The 18,929-nt window shown below is 35.8% G+C and overlaps 2 protein-coding genes across 6 annotated transcripts in view; both read right to left on the reverse strand.

Moving 5' to 3' along the window:
- The window catches only part of cep152 (centrosomal protein 152), a 28,870-nt gene extending 17,293 nt beyond the window's left edge, over positions 1-11,577 (reverse strand). For 3 of the 5 annotated variants that reach the window (XR_010545175.2, XM_073813311.1, XM_065292126.2), the window contains exons 1-10: positions 11,359-11,577; positions 11,052-11,139; positions 4,651-4,760; positions 4,516-4,573; positions 3,893-4,189; positions 2,427-2,589; positions 2,203-2,343; positions 1,930-2,069; positions 1,632-1,832; positions 119-266 (exon numbers count right to left, since the gene is read on the reverse strand). Coding sequence is in view for 4 of the 5 variants with exons in the window: in XM_073813311.1 (XP_073669412.1) it covers positions 119-266; positions 1,632-1,832; positions 1,930-2,069; positions 2,203-2,343; positions 2,427-2,589; positions 3,893-4,189; positions 4,516-4,573; positions 4,651-4,760; positions 11,052-11,138 (1,345 nt within the window). In the remaining variant the exon portion in view is untranslated. Of the gene's footprint in view, positions 1-118; positions 267-1,631; positions 1,833-1,929; positions 2,070-2,202; positions 2,344-2,426; positions 2,590-3,892; positions 4,190-4,515; positions 4,574-4,650; positions 4,761-7,977; positions 8,474-11,051; positions 11,140-11,358 lie in introns of those variants that run through there. The other 2 variants (XM_065292127.2, XM_065292128.2) reach the window with 2 other exon arrangements.
- A 1,301-nt stretch (positions 11,578-12,878) lies between these two features.
- On the reverse strand, positions 12,879-18,853 carry cops2 (COP9 signalosome subunit 2). Its single transcript, XM_065292125.1, has 13 exons — positions 18,722-18,853; positions 18,030-18,143; positions 17,860-17,937; positions 17,619-17,744; positions 17,450-17,539; positions 16,983-17,060; positions 16,031-16,205; positions 14,673-14,851; positions 14,531-14,583; positions 14,312-14,409; positions 13,829-13,911; positions 13,691-13,749; positions 12,879-13,611 (listed from the first exon to the last, which is right to left on the reverse strand). The coding sequence occupies exons 1-13, from the start codon at positions 18,773-18,775 to the stop codon at positions 13,467-13,469; spliced, it is 1,332 nt and encodes a 443-aa protein (XP_065148197.1). The 5' UTR covers positions 18,776-18,853; the 3' UTR covers positions 12,879-13,466.
- Between the last annotated feature and the right edge of the window lie 76 nt (positions 18,854-18,929).

An 18,929-nucleotide genomic window follows, 5' to 3' on the forward strand; every position in this document is an offset into this window, starting at 1 on the left:
TATGTAAATGATGACACAATATTTATTTATGGGTGAACTGTTTCTTTAAAAGGTTAAATTGAGATCAAAAGCGATGTAATGGCCCATGAGACTATAGCAGTCATAAGATGAGACGCACCAGTTTGGAGAAGTTTGGCACACTGCTGTTGGCTCTCCTCCAGTCTCTGTGTGAGGGTGTTGATAACTGAAGCTCTGTCCATCTGATCTTCTTCTCTTTGACGCTCCAGCTGTCTGACCTGATCCAGCAGACGTCGGCCTGCTTCAGCCTGCCAAAAACACACGGTCAAATCCCTACAGCAATGTGATAATATCACCCGAAGCGTGTTGAATGCACTTCTGAGCATTACTCGCACAGTGATTTCTGTTCACAAGTCGGACATGTTACAAATGATAAGTGTCTACGCTTAAAGATCTTTTTTCATTTCCTTTTTAATGTCATGCCAGCTCCTATGGCTATGTTATTGGTGAGAGCCAGGTTTAGTTTTTTAATAACTTTTAGATTAAATAAAAGGTGTACGATTGAATTTTTCTATAAACCTTAGACTAAATTCGTATTTAAAAGTGTTTTCAAAAGTATTAACAGAATAAAAAATTCTCACAGGGGTTGAGGTTTTACAGTTTAGTTAGTAGTATATGTTTTTGGGGATCTACAGGACAGGTGCCCTCCAGGAACTAGTTTGGAGACCCATGCCCTAGACTATGGGTCTCCAACGTTGTTCCTAAAAGGGCACCTGTCCTGTATATTTTAGTTCTAACACTACTCCAACACACCTCCCTCTAATTTTTAGGAATGCCTGAAAAATTTGATTAGCAGGTTCAGGTGTGTTTGATTGGGGTTGGAACTCAAATTTACAGGATAGGTGCCCTCCAGGAAAAGGGTTGGAGGCCCATTTGCATTTACAATCGGTCAGACAAACAGACAGCCTTAACCCAAAAGCTGTGTCCCATTTCGTAGGGTTTGCAATCCAAGAACGATTGCGTCACAGCATAATGATGACCGAAGGCTAGTAACAGGGATCCCACACCTTAGTTAACTTCAAATTCAAGGACCTTTCAAGGACTTTCCAGGTCCTATATCCTCAAATTCAAGGACTAAATGTGGGGACACATTCCAAGTGAAAGCAAGGTTACATCGTGTTACTTTTTTAGATATATTGTGACAGTTCCCTTTCGAGGGAACTCGCGCTGCGTCACTGCAGTGACACTTTGGGGACACCAGGGGTAAGTGCGTCTGAATGTGTATATCAAATTCAACCAATGATGAGGCTTAACGACAAAGACAGGGTGAAGCGGAGCCAGGAAGAATATCGCTATCTGAAATATTGCCAAAGACGGCGTTACAGGGACGCAGGAAGTATGGCAAGGGAGACGCAGCGTCTTGTTCCCTGCTCAGGGAACAACAGTTACATACGTAACCCGAGACGTTTTCATGTGTTAAACACAACTATGCAAAAAGCATTTTGGTAAGAATCAACATTCGCATACAGAAGATATAAGCATTTAAAGTGAACAGTTTAGCAGTTAACCTACGAAGGATCCAGCGTTTGAATTGGATCACAGCTAAAGTTTTGCTATTGGTTTAGTTGTGATGTCAAACCCAAAGCAATGCATACATCCAGACACACACTGACCTGCTCCTCCAAAGTCTGTGATTGGGCATCTAGTTTCTGTTGAAGTGCAAGCAGTCTGGCTTCATGCTGCTCCCGTAGGGCCGCTGTGTCTCTGTCATGTTGTTCGCGAGATCGCGTCAGCGTGTCCGATCGGCACAGCTCCATCATCTGCTGCTGCATGCTGTCCATCGCTGCCTTGGCTGCATGCTGCTGCTTCACGCTCTACACACACACACCATTTACTTGTCAGACTATCCTGATGTAGTAGCTGTGTACGGTTAATGTCTAGCATGAGGAATTTACATGCACTTTCCCGTACCTCTTGCTCTCTTTCGGCGAGAGCCTGGGTTTGTTTCTCTAGAGATCTGATTCTGGCCTGCAGCTGAGCCTCTCTCTCTTTCCCCTCCTCCACTAAAGCACTCGACTCTTTCAGTGACATCACCAGACCGTCCCTCTCATCTAGATGAACAGCATTAGAAAAACGAATGCAAAATTTTGGTCAATTAGTCCAAAATCTGACTTAAAGCAAACATAAGAAATGAAAAGCACCCAAAATCAATATCAAAGGGTGTATTAATGTGGTTCCTCTGACCTTTGACAATGGCAAACTGGTGCTCCAGATATCTCATGTTCCTCCTGCAGTCCTCTAGTTTCTGCTCGAGCTCTTCGATCTGTCTGGATTGAGCTCTGTTCAAAACCTGAATCTGAGCCAGCTGTTGACCATCTGCTGTATCTGACCAATGTGCATTTAAGTTACAATATAGTCGTGCTTTTAAAGTTCAGTCGCAGAATTGTAAAATATCTCAAGTAACTCACTTTGTGTTGAGTCCAGGAAGTCCCTCTGAAGCTGGTCGAAGTGGCCGTTGTGATTGGCTGCATGAGGATTAAACATCTTTGGTTGGTTGGAAGGCTGATGTGGATGGTAACTGGCCTTGTACTGGTCAGCGGGTTTGTTTCCAGCAACACTGCTATCAAAACACTTCAACAAAGCACATAGTTAATACATATGCAAAAATCTAAAACATTTTATATAATTTAATACAATAATGTAATTAGTGGTAGGCCGATATATTGCAATGGCCGATATTTGTAAAATTGAAATTATCTGCAGATCATTTTTTATTGCCCCAGATATAGCTTTCTATTCTTTAAAGAGACACTCCACTTTTTTTAGAAAATATGCTCATTTTCCAGCCCCCCTAGAGTTAATCATTTGATTTTTACCGTTTTGGAATCCATTCAGCTGATCTCCGTGTCTAGCGGTAACACTTTTAGCATAGCTTAGCACAAGCCATTAAATCTGATTAGACCATTAGCATCGCGCTAAAAAATAACCAAAGAGTTTTCGATATTTTTCCTATTTAAAACTTGACTCTTCTGTAGTTACATCGTGTACTAAGACCGACGGAAAATTAAAAGTTGCAATTTTCTAGGCAGATATGGCTAGGAACTATACTCGCATTCTGGCATAATAATCAAGGACTTTGCTGCCGTAACATGGCTGCAGGAGGTGCAATGATATTACGCAGTGCCCGAAAATAGTCCCCTGCTATTGAAAGTAAACAAAGGAACTATTTTTAGGTCCTGCGTAATATTATTGCGAAGAGTCAAGTTTTAAATAGGAAAAATATCGAAACTCTTTGGCTATTTTTTAGCACGATGCTAATGGTCTAATCAGATTCAATGGATTATGCTAAGCTATGCTAAAAGTGGTACCGCCATACCCGGAGATCAGCTGAATGGATTCCAAAATGGTAAAAATCGAATGTTTAACTCTAGGGGAGCTGGAAAATGACCATATTTTTCAAATTTAAATCCCTTTAAATTTGTTGTTCGTAATGAAAAGAAACTCTGATGTAAAGTCTTACAGACAGTAAAATGAACAATTATTATTAACTTTATAATGTCAAGTTACGTTGTGTTACACACAACAACACTCTCGTGTGCAGAAAAATCTGTCATCCACATTACGTCTTGTGGATATTTTTTAAGTACTTAAATAGGGTGTGTTTATAAATTTTATGCTTAATAAAAATGTATAGTGTTTCAGCAATTTTCTTTCATTGTGTTTGTCTCTTATTTACTGTAATTACATTTGTGTTATATGAGCCTCATATCGGCCACACTACTTTCTCAATATCAGCCATAAATAAAAAACACATTGTAGTTGACCACTAAATGTAATGCATGCCACCATAATAAAGCTATTTTAGAAAACATTACATTGGGCATATTGTCTGTGGCTAAATACATTTAATACAGTGAAGATTGTAGACATCTACCTGGAATGGGTTTCTGATATTGCTATGTACTCCGTAGGTTGGTCCTTTTCTCTGGACATCATCTGCATGGTAACCCATCTCATTATGAAGAGGGTCCTGGTCTGCCCGATCCCCAGTGGAAAAGTCAGGGCCATGGGACTCATCCGTGCCTGCGGATGAATAGGCATAGTCTCCGCTCTGGTATTGGTCATTTTCGCCGTTCTGTGTGCTCCAGACCGATTGTAAATGTTCTGACCCCATCTGGAGTTGATGAGGGTTATAGCCTTCTTCATGGTAAGATCCTTGATCTTCATAGTGCTTCAAAAGACATTTACAGTAAATAAGGAGAGTAACTAAACATGATGAACTGTACTGATAGTATACTGTACTCATTTAATATCCTTAAGCATGCATATAATGGAAAACAAAAAGCTCCAAACAAAATATTTAGGGAAAAATAAGTGGCAGAAATTCTTCATTCACATCCACCCTAGCCAATCATAACAGAGGTAATTTACATATGAATATCTTAGATACAGTAAAAGAGTCATATGAAGATGCAAGAAACCTTGCCTAAGATGATAAGGGGGCTGGAAATTAAGTGCAACGCTAAGTAAAAGCAGTACTAAAATTAAGAAACTCACTCCCTCATTGGAAACTCTGGGAGGCTCCCATTGTGGCACATTCCAAGCATGCTGTGATCTGAAACAGAACATACACATCAACATGCATTTTATAAAACCCAAGTATTAATATGAGTTTTGATAAGTGATCTTTACCTGTTGTCATCTCCCTGATGGCTGCACGCGGAGCGGTCAAGTTCAGGTGAGGAGCAATCCCGACTGTCCTCCAGCATATCATCAGGGAGATCAGTCAGGAGCTTCTGGAGCTAAAGACACAAAAAAGCCCAATAAAGGTCTGATCCGATTCATAAATCAAGACCTAAGCCACCTCAGGTGTAGCATTACTACATTGTTAAGCTACAGACTACCACCCTTAAAAAAAAGTGCAAAATATTTTGGAGGTAAAAGTGAAACAATTCCCAAAGGTACCAAGTGGCCTACAACATCTGGGATGTTAAGGACCCTGAAGAAAACAAGAAGCTCAGATTCAAAAGCCACTAAACACCACCTCAGTCAAAAATGAGTTAATGATATTAAACAACAGTCCTCAATGTGCACGGAAGATGAAATGGATGCAAAACACCCGTGGATCATATTCAAACGTCTCTTGTGAGTACTTGGACCCTAATGCAATTCTAATGTGGCAGTGACATGGATCACAGTTCAGTTTCTTTATTTTTACATTTTGACATTCATCATGTTTCTGGTTGCATGAAGTGGATTTTTTGTAAGTGGAGATTTTTTTGCCAAAAACGTTTGCATACATTTGGCAGGTTTTGCAGTGAAAGACGGTCAGATTTGTTAAACACAATGAAATGACTAAAGTGACATTTTTGAAAATGAGGCATTTAACTTACTGACTAATAACATTTTCATTGCCATTAAAGAGAAATTACTGAACCTAAACATAAGAGGCTGATAAATATGCTAATTTACCAAAAAAATGTCAGAGGCACTTAGAGGTTTTTGCATCCAAACTCCTCATATGTAGTTGGGTTTCTTATTTGTTTATAATTAACATGCATGCAGTTTTAGAAGCAAAAATTGTTGAATACAGTACATGTAGTTGCTCAAACTTTCTCAAACTTTTAGTTGAGAAATCACTCACAAAATCTGAATTTAGATTTTCCTATTTTTTTACTTAAAAACTGAACTTTCATTTTTAATCAACTACAAAAAAGAAATTTTCTTGTTACATAGGGTTTCCCGCAGCACTTTTCAGTTCGGGCGGCCCACCTAAGCTGGGATACCCTACCACCTTAACTAGGTCGTCCAAAAAAAAAAATAATTAGTTGCACAAAAGGTTGTCAAGTGCATCTCGGAGAATAGCGTGGACGCGCTTCACACCTCGAGCGGGCACGCGCCACATGGCCGAAATGAGAGAAAGACATGGTCCGTCACTGTCTGGAGGATAACTAGCCTGTTGATAAAACATTTAATTCATTAATAATCTAGTATGTGTTCATTTTCTGTCATAGTTTCTTCAAAATTTAGTTTAATTTGAGTGTTTTAAATAAAAATATTTTCATCATGACACGTTTAGCCCCTTTGATTGCCACGCCCCTGGCCCGCCCACCGGCACAACCCTACCACCTTAACTAACACATTTTCTGCGGGAAACCCTGTTACAAGAGTCTTATTACTTATTAACTCATTCCCCGTCAGCGTTTTTTAAAAGGTTGCCCACCAGCATTTTTGGGATTTTCACAAAATGCCTTCCAGGAAATTTTTCTTGTATAAATATATAAACATACAATATATAGAATGAAAGAACAGATCATCTGCTTTCAAATAAAAAAACAAAATGGGGGAAAATATTAAAAATACAAAATTCTGAGCAAAAAGCTGAAATAATTGCATTTTTGTAAAAATGTTGTTTTTTGTTAAAGATCATATTCAGAGCAATCATCAAAACATACACAGAGTTTACAATGTGGTTAAATTAGTTTATGCTTCAGTTTTTTATAAATGTGGTAAGATTACCATAAAAACTTGTCAGGGAAGCGTCATTGGCAGGGAAAGCTCTCTCTTAATTGACAAGATAACACAACAATGGCGAGAAAAGAGTTAAATACTAATGAACTATTGGTGTGGTGTCTGTTGTTTAATGTATGCATTGCAATTAGGGATGCTTAACGATTAATCGCGATTAATCGTTAGCAGAATAAAAGTTTTTGTTTACATCATATATGTGTGTGAACTGTGAATAATAACTTTGTATAAATAAATGTACACACATGCATGTATATGTTTTAGAAATGTTTACATGTGTATATACATTTGTATATTTATGTATAATTAATATTATATATAAATATAAATACTTAATATATAAAAAAAAAATCTTAAAATTATACATGAATGTGTTCATATTTATATATAAACATATTTATTATACACAGTTTACACACATATGTGATGTAAACAAAAACTTTTATTCTGCTAACGATTAATCGCGATTAATTGTTTAGCATCCCTAATTGCAATAAAGGATTATTTTAGTGTACTTGTATATGTGACCATGGACAACAAAACCAGTCATAAGGGTCAATGTTTTCATCTGAAACCTGAATGAATAAGGTTGCTTGATGTATTTTTTAGGATAGGAGAGTATTTGGCTGAGATACAACATTTGAAAATCTGGAATCTAAGGGGGCAAAAATCTAAATACTAAGAAAATCGCCTCTAAAGTTGTCCAAATGAAGTCCTGAGCAACACATATTACTAAAGACAAATACATTTTTTATATTTATGGTTGGAAATTTTCAAAATATCTTAGTTCTTTTAGTTCTAGTTCTAGTTCTTTTATTTATAGAGCACGTTTTACACAGTCAGCAGACTGACCAAAGTGCTGTACAGGTAAACATATAAAACAAACCAAATGCATAGTAATATATTAAAACAACAATAAAATAGAATTTGGCAGAACCCATGTCAGTAAATAGTACATAAATCCGTGCATGTCAGTTGACAAACACACAACATCTTCATGAAGATGATCTTTACTTAATATCCTAATGATTTGTGGCATTAAAAAAATCTATAATTTTGATCCATATGATGTATTGTTGGCTATTCCTCCAAAAAACCCATGCTACTTAAGAGGTTTTGTGGTCCAGGGTCACATATAAAAATATAATATTCAAAACAGCGGTGTCAGTTCAGAAAATCCCTCGGGTACATTGGTCATGTGAATTTCATTATTATCAATGAATATCTTCATTTTCTTCAAGTAGTTCAAATTTGAGTCGACAAAATAGTTACAAAACAAGCCAAAACCAAAAGCGAAGCAAAACAAAGAGCACAAACAAGCCACAGAAAATCCTAGCAACCGTTTATAAAAACACATCCGCCCGGTTTACAGACTCGCTGTCATAACACAGCTAAACACAAGCACGTGGCCCTTGGATGTCTTAAAGGAGCCCGGCACTTATTTAGCTACATTTAAAAGAAAAGTAGCTTGACTGTTACAGTCCGACTTACCCTCCATAAGTCCTGGTGGATGACCCTCACATCCTCAATCGTTCCCTCGGACACAAAGCTTTCCCGCATTAACACAGCAACTACCGAAGGTCTCTTGAGCTCAATCTCATACTGAAGGACTATTGTGTGTTATACTGGATTTCAGCAGCATGAGTCATATGAATAATTCAAAAAAAGAAAGCTAGAAAGAGGAACAAGCCGTCCACGTTTAGCCTGACTGAGATCGCCCTATTGTGAGGGTCAGACTATAGGTTTGAGTTAACTGGAGCAGAAACATTCCTCTTCTGATGGAAAAATAGACACTACATGCAAACCATTCAACAGTCCAAATGCACAAAAAAGATATCTGGGAAAAACTCCAATTAAAAATCAGCCGGTGTCCTTTTTATCGACTCCATTTAAAGCAAGCATTTCTCCAGTCAGTGATAAGCTCACAAGTGTTGAAAATTTCTTCTCAAGAGCAGTGAAGAGCTTTGACAGTATATTGGGTAATGGAAACAGGCTATATGTAGTAACAAACACACCTTGCAGCATTTTGTGTGCACCAATGGCAGCAGATAGCTTTCGGCTGAGTCAGAAAACACATGCACCTGATTGGAGAGGAACTGGTCTTTAAAAACAAACACTCCACCAACTGGAGAAACTTTAACCACAAATATAAATGACCATAAGAAAGTAATGTTGAAATTTGTGACCAAGTCAAGAACAGCTTAAATGCAAAATAATATATTCAAAATAAGTGATTCTGGAGAAGCCTAGATATATTTCTTCACTTTCTGTACATTAACATGTTAAGCATTAACTACCTGCATGTAAAAACTTCTTGATGATCTCTAACAGCAAAATCACAATTCTCCATGCTCACAATCAAACATATTTATATATTAGATAAACATGCATATATTAGTTTAACTGGTTTATAGACAGACAAAATGTTTGAATACAGAGAAATATTCACATACTTTCTGTAAGAATACAGATTTGAGGAAAACTTTTATGAATGCATAAATAGAAACTGTATATTTTAGAAGTTTACAAATTTATGCATTTAGGTTTTCGCCATTTTAATTAACTTTGGGATTTTTTGGAGCTTTCTTTAATAGCCTTAGGGGCGGTTTCCGGGACAGGGATTAGATTAATCCAGAACTTAGTTATATTAGTAGTTTTTGCAAATATTTCTTACAAAAGACAACAGTGGTATGCATTTTGAGACTAAACAATGGCACCGATATAAAAGATATGTCAGTGCAAGGTGTTTTTAAATGAAGACAGCTCAAACACGCAGTTTAGTCTGGGACCAGGTTAAACCCTGTCCGGGAAAACGCCCCTTAATGTTAAAAAATAAGCGCTAAATAAGTCCACAGTTAAATCCATTTTTCCAGGAAGCCTAAGAGGTAATAAACACTTTATGATAATAGTATAATTACACAAAAACGAAATAATATTGCTCCAGATGGAGTAACACATTTCATATAAAGTGATATGATTGACTATATATAATATAAATTATTAGAGAAGCACCAATCAACAAGCCAGTTTTTGTTCCCTAACATGTTTGTTTTTTATTTATTTTAGCCGATCTGTTTCAGCAATCTTTGTGCACATCCACTTCCGGTGGATCGTAATGCCAATTCTGCTCGTCCAGATTGAACAGAAAAGTTGTTGAGAAAGGTACGTAATTGTAGAAATTTAGTAAAGTAAAAGTACACATAATTTGTTGCAAAATGTAACAAAGTAAAAGTATGCACTATAGATTCTACTTAAGTTAAGTACAAATATGTGGAAAATTTACTTAAATACAGTAACAAAGTATTTGTACTTCGTTAACTTACATTTTACCACTGCCTAACAGGATGTTAGATACCTAACCTAACTGCGCCAGAAGTGGACATGCACACAGTTGACAAGTCCCGCCCATGAAACCCAAAAGTGTGGAAATCCCCCATTTCAGATAACAAGCTAAATAAATAATTACCTTTGGAAATTTACCCTTAGTTTTAAACGAAAGCTAATGCGTATTTTACTACACTGAGCTAAAGTTACTGTATAAAATTAATGCATGCAATGTTAGCTACAGTTCCTTACATTCTTGCCTGGCTGCCAAACATCTCTTTGCACAGCGGTGATCCATGAAAAGTTATATTTTTATTTTCGACAAGGTATCTGTTTCAAAGCGATAAGCAAACATAGACTGGAATAATGAAATAAATTAATATTTTCCACATACCGTACATTTTTGTAGCTCCAGATATCCTGCCTTCCTTAAAACCTTCTGATTTTGTAAAAAGCCAATGGATCCAAAAAGCTTTGTGTCTCTGACTGGCCAGCTAATCTGTACGTTGTGATTGGTCTGAATACCTCTGACGTCAGCTGTAAATGTGCCGCTCCTTACCATGTTTAAAAGATTCGCTCACAATGCAATGCTAACAGGAGTTAACTTACAGGCTATGAGTCAAAGCAGGGGAATTATGATAATGTCGGTCTTTTCCACATTATCAATCCCAGGAAGTAAACTGTTGCCTACAATCCGTGTGTTTGTTGTTGTCCAAGAAAATAGATTTTTGTTGGAAAACATAACACGCGTCATTGTTTAATTTGTACTAATGCACACTTATACACCAAAGGAGATGTAAAATCGTGAATCTGACGACAGTTGCTTGTTATGAAAGAAAAAATATTTTAGTCAAGACCACTTTTTTAAGAGAACACCATCTGTCTTTTGACAAGTCATTTGTTGACTTTTTTTATTATTTATCCTTTAGAATAAACTAATTCTTATAATAATAAACCTTATAATGACCGAATTACACTGGAGCTGCATGTCATTTCACCTACATTTACTCATTTGGCAGACGCTTTTATCCGAAGCGCCTTACAGTGCATTTAGGTACACTTTACATTTTTATGTGTGTTATCTGGGATTGAACCCATCATCACCCATCATTCTGCGCTAGCAATGTGCAAACTACAGCAATATATTTAACTTAAATGACAGATGTCAATCTGTCTTGTGGGTATGTTTATGAAATAACTGCAGGCTTTTTTGTATAAAACTGCAGTAGTTGAAGCAGTACCTCTTGTTCTCTAGCATAATCCTCCTGATCATACTCCTCTTCCTCCTGCTGGGTCTGTAAAGCGGCACTGTCAAAATCAATAGACATCCTGCCGAGCATAGACACAGAAACAACACGTATTAGACAGGAACTAACCATGTACATTATAATTTTTTATATAAGTTAACACACGATGATTCAGAAACTTTACAAGGTTTTACGAAGCAACAATAAGATATAACGGTTTGGTAAAAACAGATATTTTAGTAAGTACTGTGTTTTAAGACACAAATACAGCAATGATTAAGTTTGAGTAGTTTTTGCTTACCTTTAAAGTCTCCACAGTCCAACATCAAGACAAAAGAATATAAAAAGGTGTTTCTAGCAGAAACATTTGAGTGTATCAGTCAGTGCTATTGTTTATTAACGCTAGCATGAAAACAATAGAGAAATGAACGTGTAATATTAGCGTCACTGATCATAATGCTAAACAGCTGCTCAGTTTCAGATACGGGTGTTTGTACGGGCGTTATAAGATTAAACGCGGTTAAATGTGACATTACAGCTAAAATATGAGAAAATTCATTCTTGAGTGTCGAGCTCTTGAAACATGGCGCTTTCGACAGCGGCAAAAATCCTGAGTTCTGATTGGCTGACTTGGGGGGTGACGTATTGTGAGCGTCACCAATGGTTACAGCATACAGTATTTTCCTCAATGTATTTTTCTTATTATTTATTTACTTTTTTATTACTTGTTAAATTTTGTTTAACAAATTGTTTTATACTATTTTATGTCTTGTTTATTTATTGTAGTGTGAGACGCAATAAAGATGAAAAATATACAGTACGTGTCAACATTTTTGTTATTATAGAAACAAAAATATTAATAAGGTATTTAGCTTAATCATAACTGTTTTTATTTAAATCACATTTTTTATTGTTATTTTAAATTCTCATGTATCATTTGTTTTCATTGTGATTTTATCGTGTGTCTCTTATTTTTACATATTTTGTTTTTCTTATATATTGTTTTCTCATTTCTATTTGAAGCACTTTGAATGACCTCTGTGTATGAAATGTGCTATACAAATAAAATTGCCTTGCCTTGCCTGCCTAGCTAATAAGGTCAAATCTTTATAGATAAACATAAGTTTAGAGCACTAAACCCAACATTTTCAGATAAAACTATGACTTCATAAGTAATCTAGGATGTATTTTGTGCGTAATTAATAATAAATAAATAAATGTATAATATTAATATAAAAATATAATTGAAAGTAACTATTTTTTAGGTGTTCTTCATGATATTAATATTATAGACTGTTTCAGCAGTAACAACATAAACAAGCGGCGTTCGTGAACACGTAACTTCCGGTAAACTCCTAAGAATAAATACAACAAAGTACTTTAAACGTAGTGTATTTATATAACAAGCAAAATAAACAACATGTAGATTACATAGGAAACCAAAAAATGTGTTATTTTCGACGAGGTATTCGTGCAAGAGTTCAGTTTAACAAATAGTCAGACCATTAAAAAACTGAAACCGGAAATAAAATTTGGACCGCACGTGCGTCCGATAAAACGGTATATAAGTAAAATTTATAATAAATTATTATAAATAAAAATATATTATTTTAGTATGTGTAATACATTGTGCAAATATATTTTTATATTATTATACATATATGTATATATAATGTGTGTGTGTGTGTATTTACAAGAAAACATTAGGATCATATTATGTCATGTAAAGTTATATTATCAAATGCAAGTCTAAGAGATTAAACAAACCTCATTGCTGCATACCATGCATTAAATGTAAATCATTTCAGACACATTTTCTGCTGAAGCACCAGATGCAACTTTAATTGTTCAAAAGTGAAACAGAATAGCTCTGACAACATTACATTTTAAACAGATCTGTAATGTTTCGCATTCTAGCAACGACTGCAATTTATAGTACGATTGTGCTGCTGTGCGTCTACATAAAACTCATCACCTGAACTTTATGCAAAACATAAAACATGCCAACCGTGACAGAAATAGTTTTTACAGGTTAACGCTCAATTTCACACAGCATGTCCTCAAAACTCCTATTAAAGACCAACATATGCAGTTTAAATGTATTATAATCAAGTGCCAATATGTGCTGTTAAAGTAACTGTTCTAGAAGATGTGACCACATTGAGAACATTTTCATAATAAAGACTTGAACAATCCAGTAGAGCAGACGTCCTATAGGACGCCCTGCTTTATTAAAGATATTTAAAAGTGACTACAGCTGTAAAAAAACAAACTAGCCAAATAAAGCTCCCCATTCACGTCAATCACTGATGGGGAAATAAAGGCTTGAAGTTGTTAACGTCACTGACAGCTTTCAGTCAACATGCTGCCTGATGGATGAACTTGTTTTCCTAAATCGTCAATGTCAAATCAAGCCAGTTTGCTAACAATGGCCTGGTTGAGAGAGTTCAGCTGATTGGTCCATTTGTCCAGAGCGGTGTATCGGGCTCCGCCTCTCTTCTGGTGATCAAGCTCCAATAGCTGGTTAACCTGGTCAATTCTACCATCGATTGTGCTATAAAAACAATTGACAACACAAGTATAAACAAATAATGCATTGAAAACTGGTATTTACAAAAACAGTTAACACTTACTTATCTAGAATGCACTGCACAAGCAAACTTTCCACATCTGCGACATCAATGTTCAGTTCCTACAGGACAACAAGTCATAATTCAGACAATCGAAAGCAACATAATGATGTAGTACATTTATTAAGTAAAAAGGTTTACCTTTGAAATAAAAGGTATGTGTATCCGAGTGTAAGGCTTAATCAATTTGATGAGAACTTGTGTTCTTATGTTTCTTAACAATTCTAAAGAGAAAGAAAAAGAAAAAGTACATTTAGAGAGTTTTCACATACGTTATAACATTTGTAACCCTGGACCACAAAATCAGTCATAAGGGTCAATTTATTAAATTGAGGTGTATGCATCATCTGAAAGCAGAATAAATAAGATTTCTATTGATGTATGGTTTGTTAGGATAGGACGATATTTGATCGAGATACAACTCTTTGAAAATCTGGGGTGCAAAAAATCCAACTTTAAAGTTGTCCAAATGAAGTCTTTAGCACTGCATCCACTCGCAAAAATAAATGTTTTGATATATTTACGATAAATCTATTATTTCGATTAATGTATTGAAAAATCTACTTAAGACTGGTTTTGTGGTCCAGGGTCACATTTATGAAAAGTGAGAACCACCAAACTGACCCTCAATATGTTCTCTGATGAAGGGATCATCCATTATGTTGCTGTGATTTGTCTTTAAGATTTTCTCAAATTCTGTGATGTCATTATTCTGGTAGGCACTGAAGAAGTGAGTGAAAAACACCAAACAGTAAGTAACATCATAACATGAATGCATCATCCTTTGCCAACTGCATCCTATATTTTGTAAGATTAGATAAATAAAGACTGTTGCTTACTTACCTTACCAGGTTTGTCATTGCTAAGATTTCTGGGTCATTTTTGTAAGGTTTTGCCTAGTGATAAATCCACATAGAAAGAATGCTTATTCAGTCAAATTAAAAACAATTTAGCTGCTCAGGATTAAAGGATGTTATGATGTTACCTCTTGAGAATCAAACGGATTGATTCCAGACTTCATTAGCATATTAGCCAAGACCAAGTACTTCAGGCAAGTGGTTCGTCTGGGGCTTCCTGACTCATCGTAGTTCTTGAAAGCCTCGAAAAAATCAGTATGCGCCTTCTCAAATTCGCCCTCCCTCAAATGCATTTTTCCGCCACATTCTAGAAAAAAATTATAATTCACACATCAGTATTTGCAATTTTGCAAATTTACATTCATATTAAAACACGCCTTAAAGGGATAGTTCACCCGAAAATGAAAATAATGTCATTAATGACTCAACCTCATGTCGTTCCAAACTCGTAAGACCTCCGTTTATCTTCGAAACACAGTTTAAGATGTTTTAGATTTAGTCCGAGAGCTTGTTGACCCTTCATTGAAAATCTATTACGGTATACTGTCCATGTCCATAAAGGTTATAAAAACATAATCAAAGTATAAAAAAAGTAAAAAAAAATATGACTTTATTCAGCATTGTCTTCTCTTCCGCGTCTGTTTTGAAGCGCATGTGCGAGACTAATCTCACTTGACTGCAGTGACGTGGCTGACATGTTATCCGGTGCGCCCCAGCTGTTTTTTGTGCGCCCGAGCTTCGTTTACAGTCTGAGGGAGACGCACGCTGCAAGTTTGGAAAAATAAAACTTTGCAAACATGTCTGAGGATAACACGTCATCCACGTCACGTGACTTTAGTCTCGCGCTTGCGGTTCACATCAGACGATGGAAGAGAAGACAATGCTGAATAAAGTCGTAATTTTTGTTTTTTTTGGACCAAAATGTATTTTCGATGCTTCAACACATTCTAACTGACCCACCGATGTCACATGGACTACTTTGATGATGTTTTTATTACCTTTCTGGACTGTATACCGTACGTAGATTTTCAATGAAGGGTCAACAAGGTCTCTGACTAAATCTAAAACATCTTAAACTGTATTACGACGATGAACGGACATCTAACAAGTTTGGAACGACATGAGGGTGAGTCATTAATAACATTATTTTCATTTTTATTTTATTTTCAAAATGAAAATTTGGTCCTCATTTACTCACCCTAAAGTTGTAGATCCTGCATACATTTCTTTGTTCTGTGGAACAAAGCAATGTTTGTAACCAAGCACCATTGACTTCCATAGTATTCTTCCTCCCTACTATGAAAGTCAATAGTGCTTTTGTTTACTGCTTGACTACAAATATTATCCTTTGTGTTTATCAGAACAAAGAAATACAGGTTTGTAACAATTTGAGGGTGAGTAAATAATGACAGAATTAACATTTTTGGGTGAACTATCCCTTTAAAAGGCATATGAATAATTGACACTTTGGCTTTAAAATGAATACCTCTGATGACCCCCATTATGAGCGGATGTGGAATAGCTGATTTGATGTGTAATGACTGTTCATAGAGGGCTTTCAGCTTTTTGTTGTTCTTCTGTGCCGTATACATCTGGATCTCCAAAGCGTAGATCTCCAGCAGCTGTGTGCCTTTTTTCAGATCATCCTCTCCGTCATCCGTCTGATGCAGAGAACATCAATCAGTTTAGTTATGATTTGTATCAAGACACTGACCCAGCATCAGTGTTATTCATATATGTGACCCTGGACCACAAAACTAGCACAGCAATAGTTGTAGCAATAGCCAAAAATACATTGTATGGGTCAAAATGTTAAGTAAAGATCATGTCCATAAAGACATTTTGTAAATTTCCTACCGTAAATATATCAAAAATGCATTATTTATCATAGTAACATGTGTAGATAAGGACTTTATTTAGACAACTTTAAAGGTGATTTTCTTAATATTTCGATTTTTGCACACTCAGTTCCCAGATTTTTAAATAGTTGTATCTCAACCGAATATTGTCCTATCCTAACATCAATACCATACATCAATGGAAAGCTTATTTATTCAGCTTTTAGGTGAACCCGTATGATCTGGTCCAGGGTCATATATCGTCCCCTTCCTAAAATAATTGCATAAGTCATTTTTTTTTTTTGCATAAGTCATTTCTTCATGATCCTGGCCACGTCTGGTAAAATCTGCCACATCCTCATTTGAACAGATCATGCTATTCTACCCCTGTAGTATAATGGCTTAAGTCAAGAGCATGACTCAAGCTGTTTTATTTTGCCTAAGTCATTGAGACTTGTGCAATTTTACAAGCTTTCTAAATGGCAGCAACATCAAGAAGAACACAAATCCAGTTAGTTCCATTTATTTGTGTTTTCTGAGAAACCTGAAAAAATGACTTCGCCAATTATTTTAGGAAGGTGATGATATAATGTTTGTTACCTGACATGACTGGTGCAACTGTCTGAGAATCTTCTGCAGCTTTCCAAATTCTTCTCTTTCCAGGTACAACTTTCCCAACTGCATGAAGCACAGGAAAATAATTAAGCAATGCTCTTAAATGAATCAGGTATGAACTATAGACTTTTTTTGGTTGCAGATGAGTTAATCTTGTTATTTTATTACAGCAAAAAAACACACACACAAAAAAACACGAGGTACAGTGATTTTACCACGGCAGGACATGCAGGGGATAGTGGCTTATTGTTGTAACAAAATGCAACAAGAACATTATCATAAAAAACTTTAATAACATTATATAAAAATATTTTATAATAATATCAACAATTTTGTAACAATTGCAGTCTGATACATAACAAAGTCTGCTGTTAAAGTTGTTTGAACATTAGTATTAAGAAAACGCAAATTTAAAAACACAAATTTGTTTATCAATGTATGTTTTCACAAACCTTGGTGTTCGTTTTAAACCAAAGTCTGTCATTTTTTGCATCTTTTAAAGCTTCTAAAGTGGTTTCATAAAACTCCTGTAGCAAGTCCATCTGGAAAAGAAAGTCAAATATTAGATATCTTTTTTAAATTAAAATAGTGCTCACTAAACAAGTTTAGTGTAACAAATACCTGTTTAGAAGTTGAAATATAATCTAGAATAGAGTTGATAGATTTCTCAGAGTAATTTCTGGTGACAGCACTTCTTATGTACGTCAACAACTGTTTGTACCGGTTCATCATTTCAGGAAAATTTGTCTGCGTAAATAAAGATGCAATAAACAAACAAAATATGAGTCACATGCATTCCTTTTCTTTTTCTTTCATATATTTTACAGTATGTACTAAATTTGTCATCGTTATAGTTACGCACTAGTTTGAAATTGATCTTAATCATCTGTTTCAATGCTTTGAAACCCCATTCTCCCTTTTCTCCCTCCAGTTCCAGGACCTGCATCGAAAGAAAACAACATTAAATGTCATTAAATAATGCAATATGGCTCCATTGACCCAGACAACACACAAAGATCTCAGGTGTTTAACCTTCTGAAAGCTGCTCAGGGCTGCTTTAGGATCATCTTCTTTGAGCGCTTTGGAGTTGTAGTACTGATTCTCCAAATCAACATTCGGTTCAGAGTTGCTGTCCTCTGAATACTCCTAAAATAAATGTAAACAAACATTGCATGACATCATAATTTGTTATGCATAAAGCACATTTTTATATGAACATTAAGGAATAATGTTTCACTTTAATCACAGTGATGTGGTCTTTGTCCACAGTTATGTCACATAAACCAAAACACAAATTATTTATTGCACAAATACGTCATTTCAAAACTAAATAGTCATGCCTATTTACACGCATAGTATTGTATTTCACAGCCTGCAATGACCTGAAATAGTGTTTAGTTGCACATTACAAGCTTATAACATAGCTAACTTTACCTTAGTCTGCAAGTTTCTTTATTAAAGCGTTTACATGTAACATGACATCATCGGCGGTGCGGTTTAGCATTGCTTATATTTCATATATGCCTAAATGTACTTGAAACAAAATGCCTCTCACATTTGTTGACTTTATCTTTGCAGTATTAGCAAACTAGCCACCTGCTAAAGAACTCAGCTGTAAATAAAGCTCACGGCAACATCCAAAATACAATTTCTCCATGCCGGTATGTTGCACGCGCTTTACATTTAACACATTTACATGTATTTATTATTTTATCAAGTCTTACCAGGTCATAATCCTCCTCATCATCGCACATGAAATCATCTTCCATGTCAGACATTTTGGCCGGAGATAGACTCTTTCCCACAATCCTCCGCGGAAACACGCCACAGTGCGTTCGGTACGACGCGCGAAGAAGTTCGAATGCTTCCGATTTATTCCGAGTTCTTCCGAGTCATTCCGAATCTTTCCGAATGGAATGAATGGCTTTTCAC

This window comes from Paramisgurnus dabryanus, chromosome 23, assembly GCF_030506205.2.
Source record: "Paramisgurnus dabryanus chromosome 23, PD_genome_1.1, whole genome shotgun sequence".
Taxonomy (NCBI): Eukaryota; Metazoa; Chordata; class Actinopteri; order Cypriniformes; family Cobitidae; genus Paramisgurnus; species Paramisgurnus dabryanus.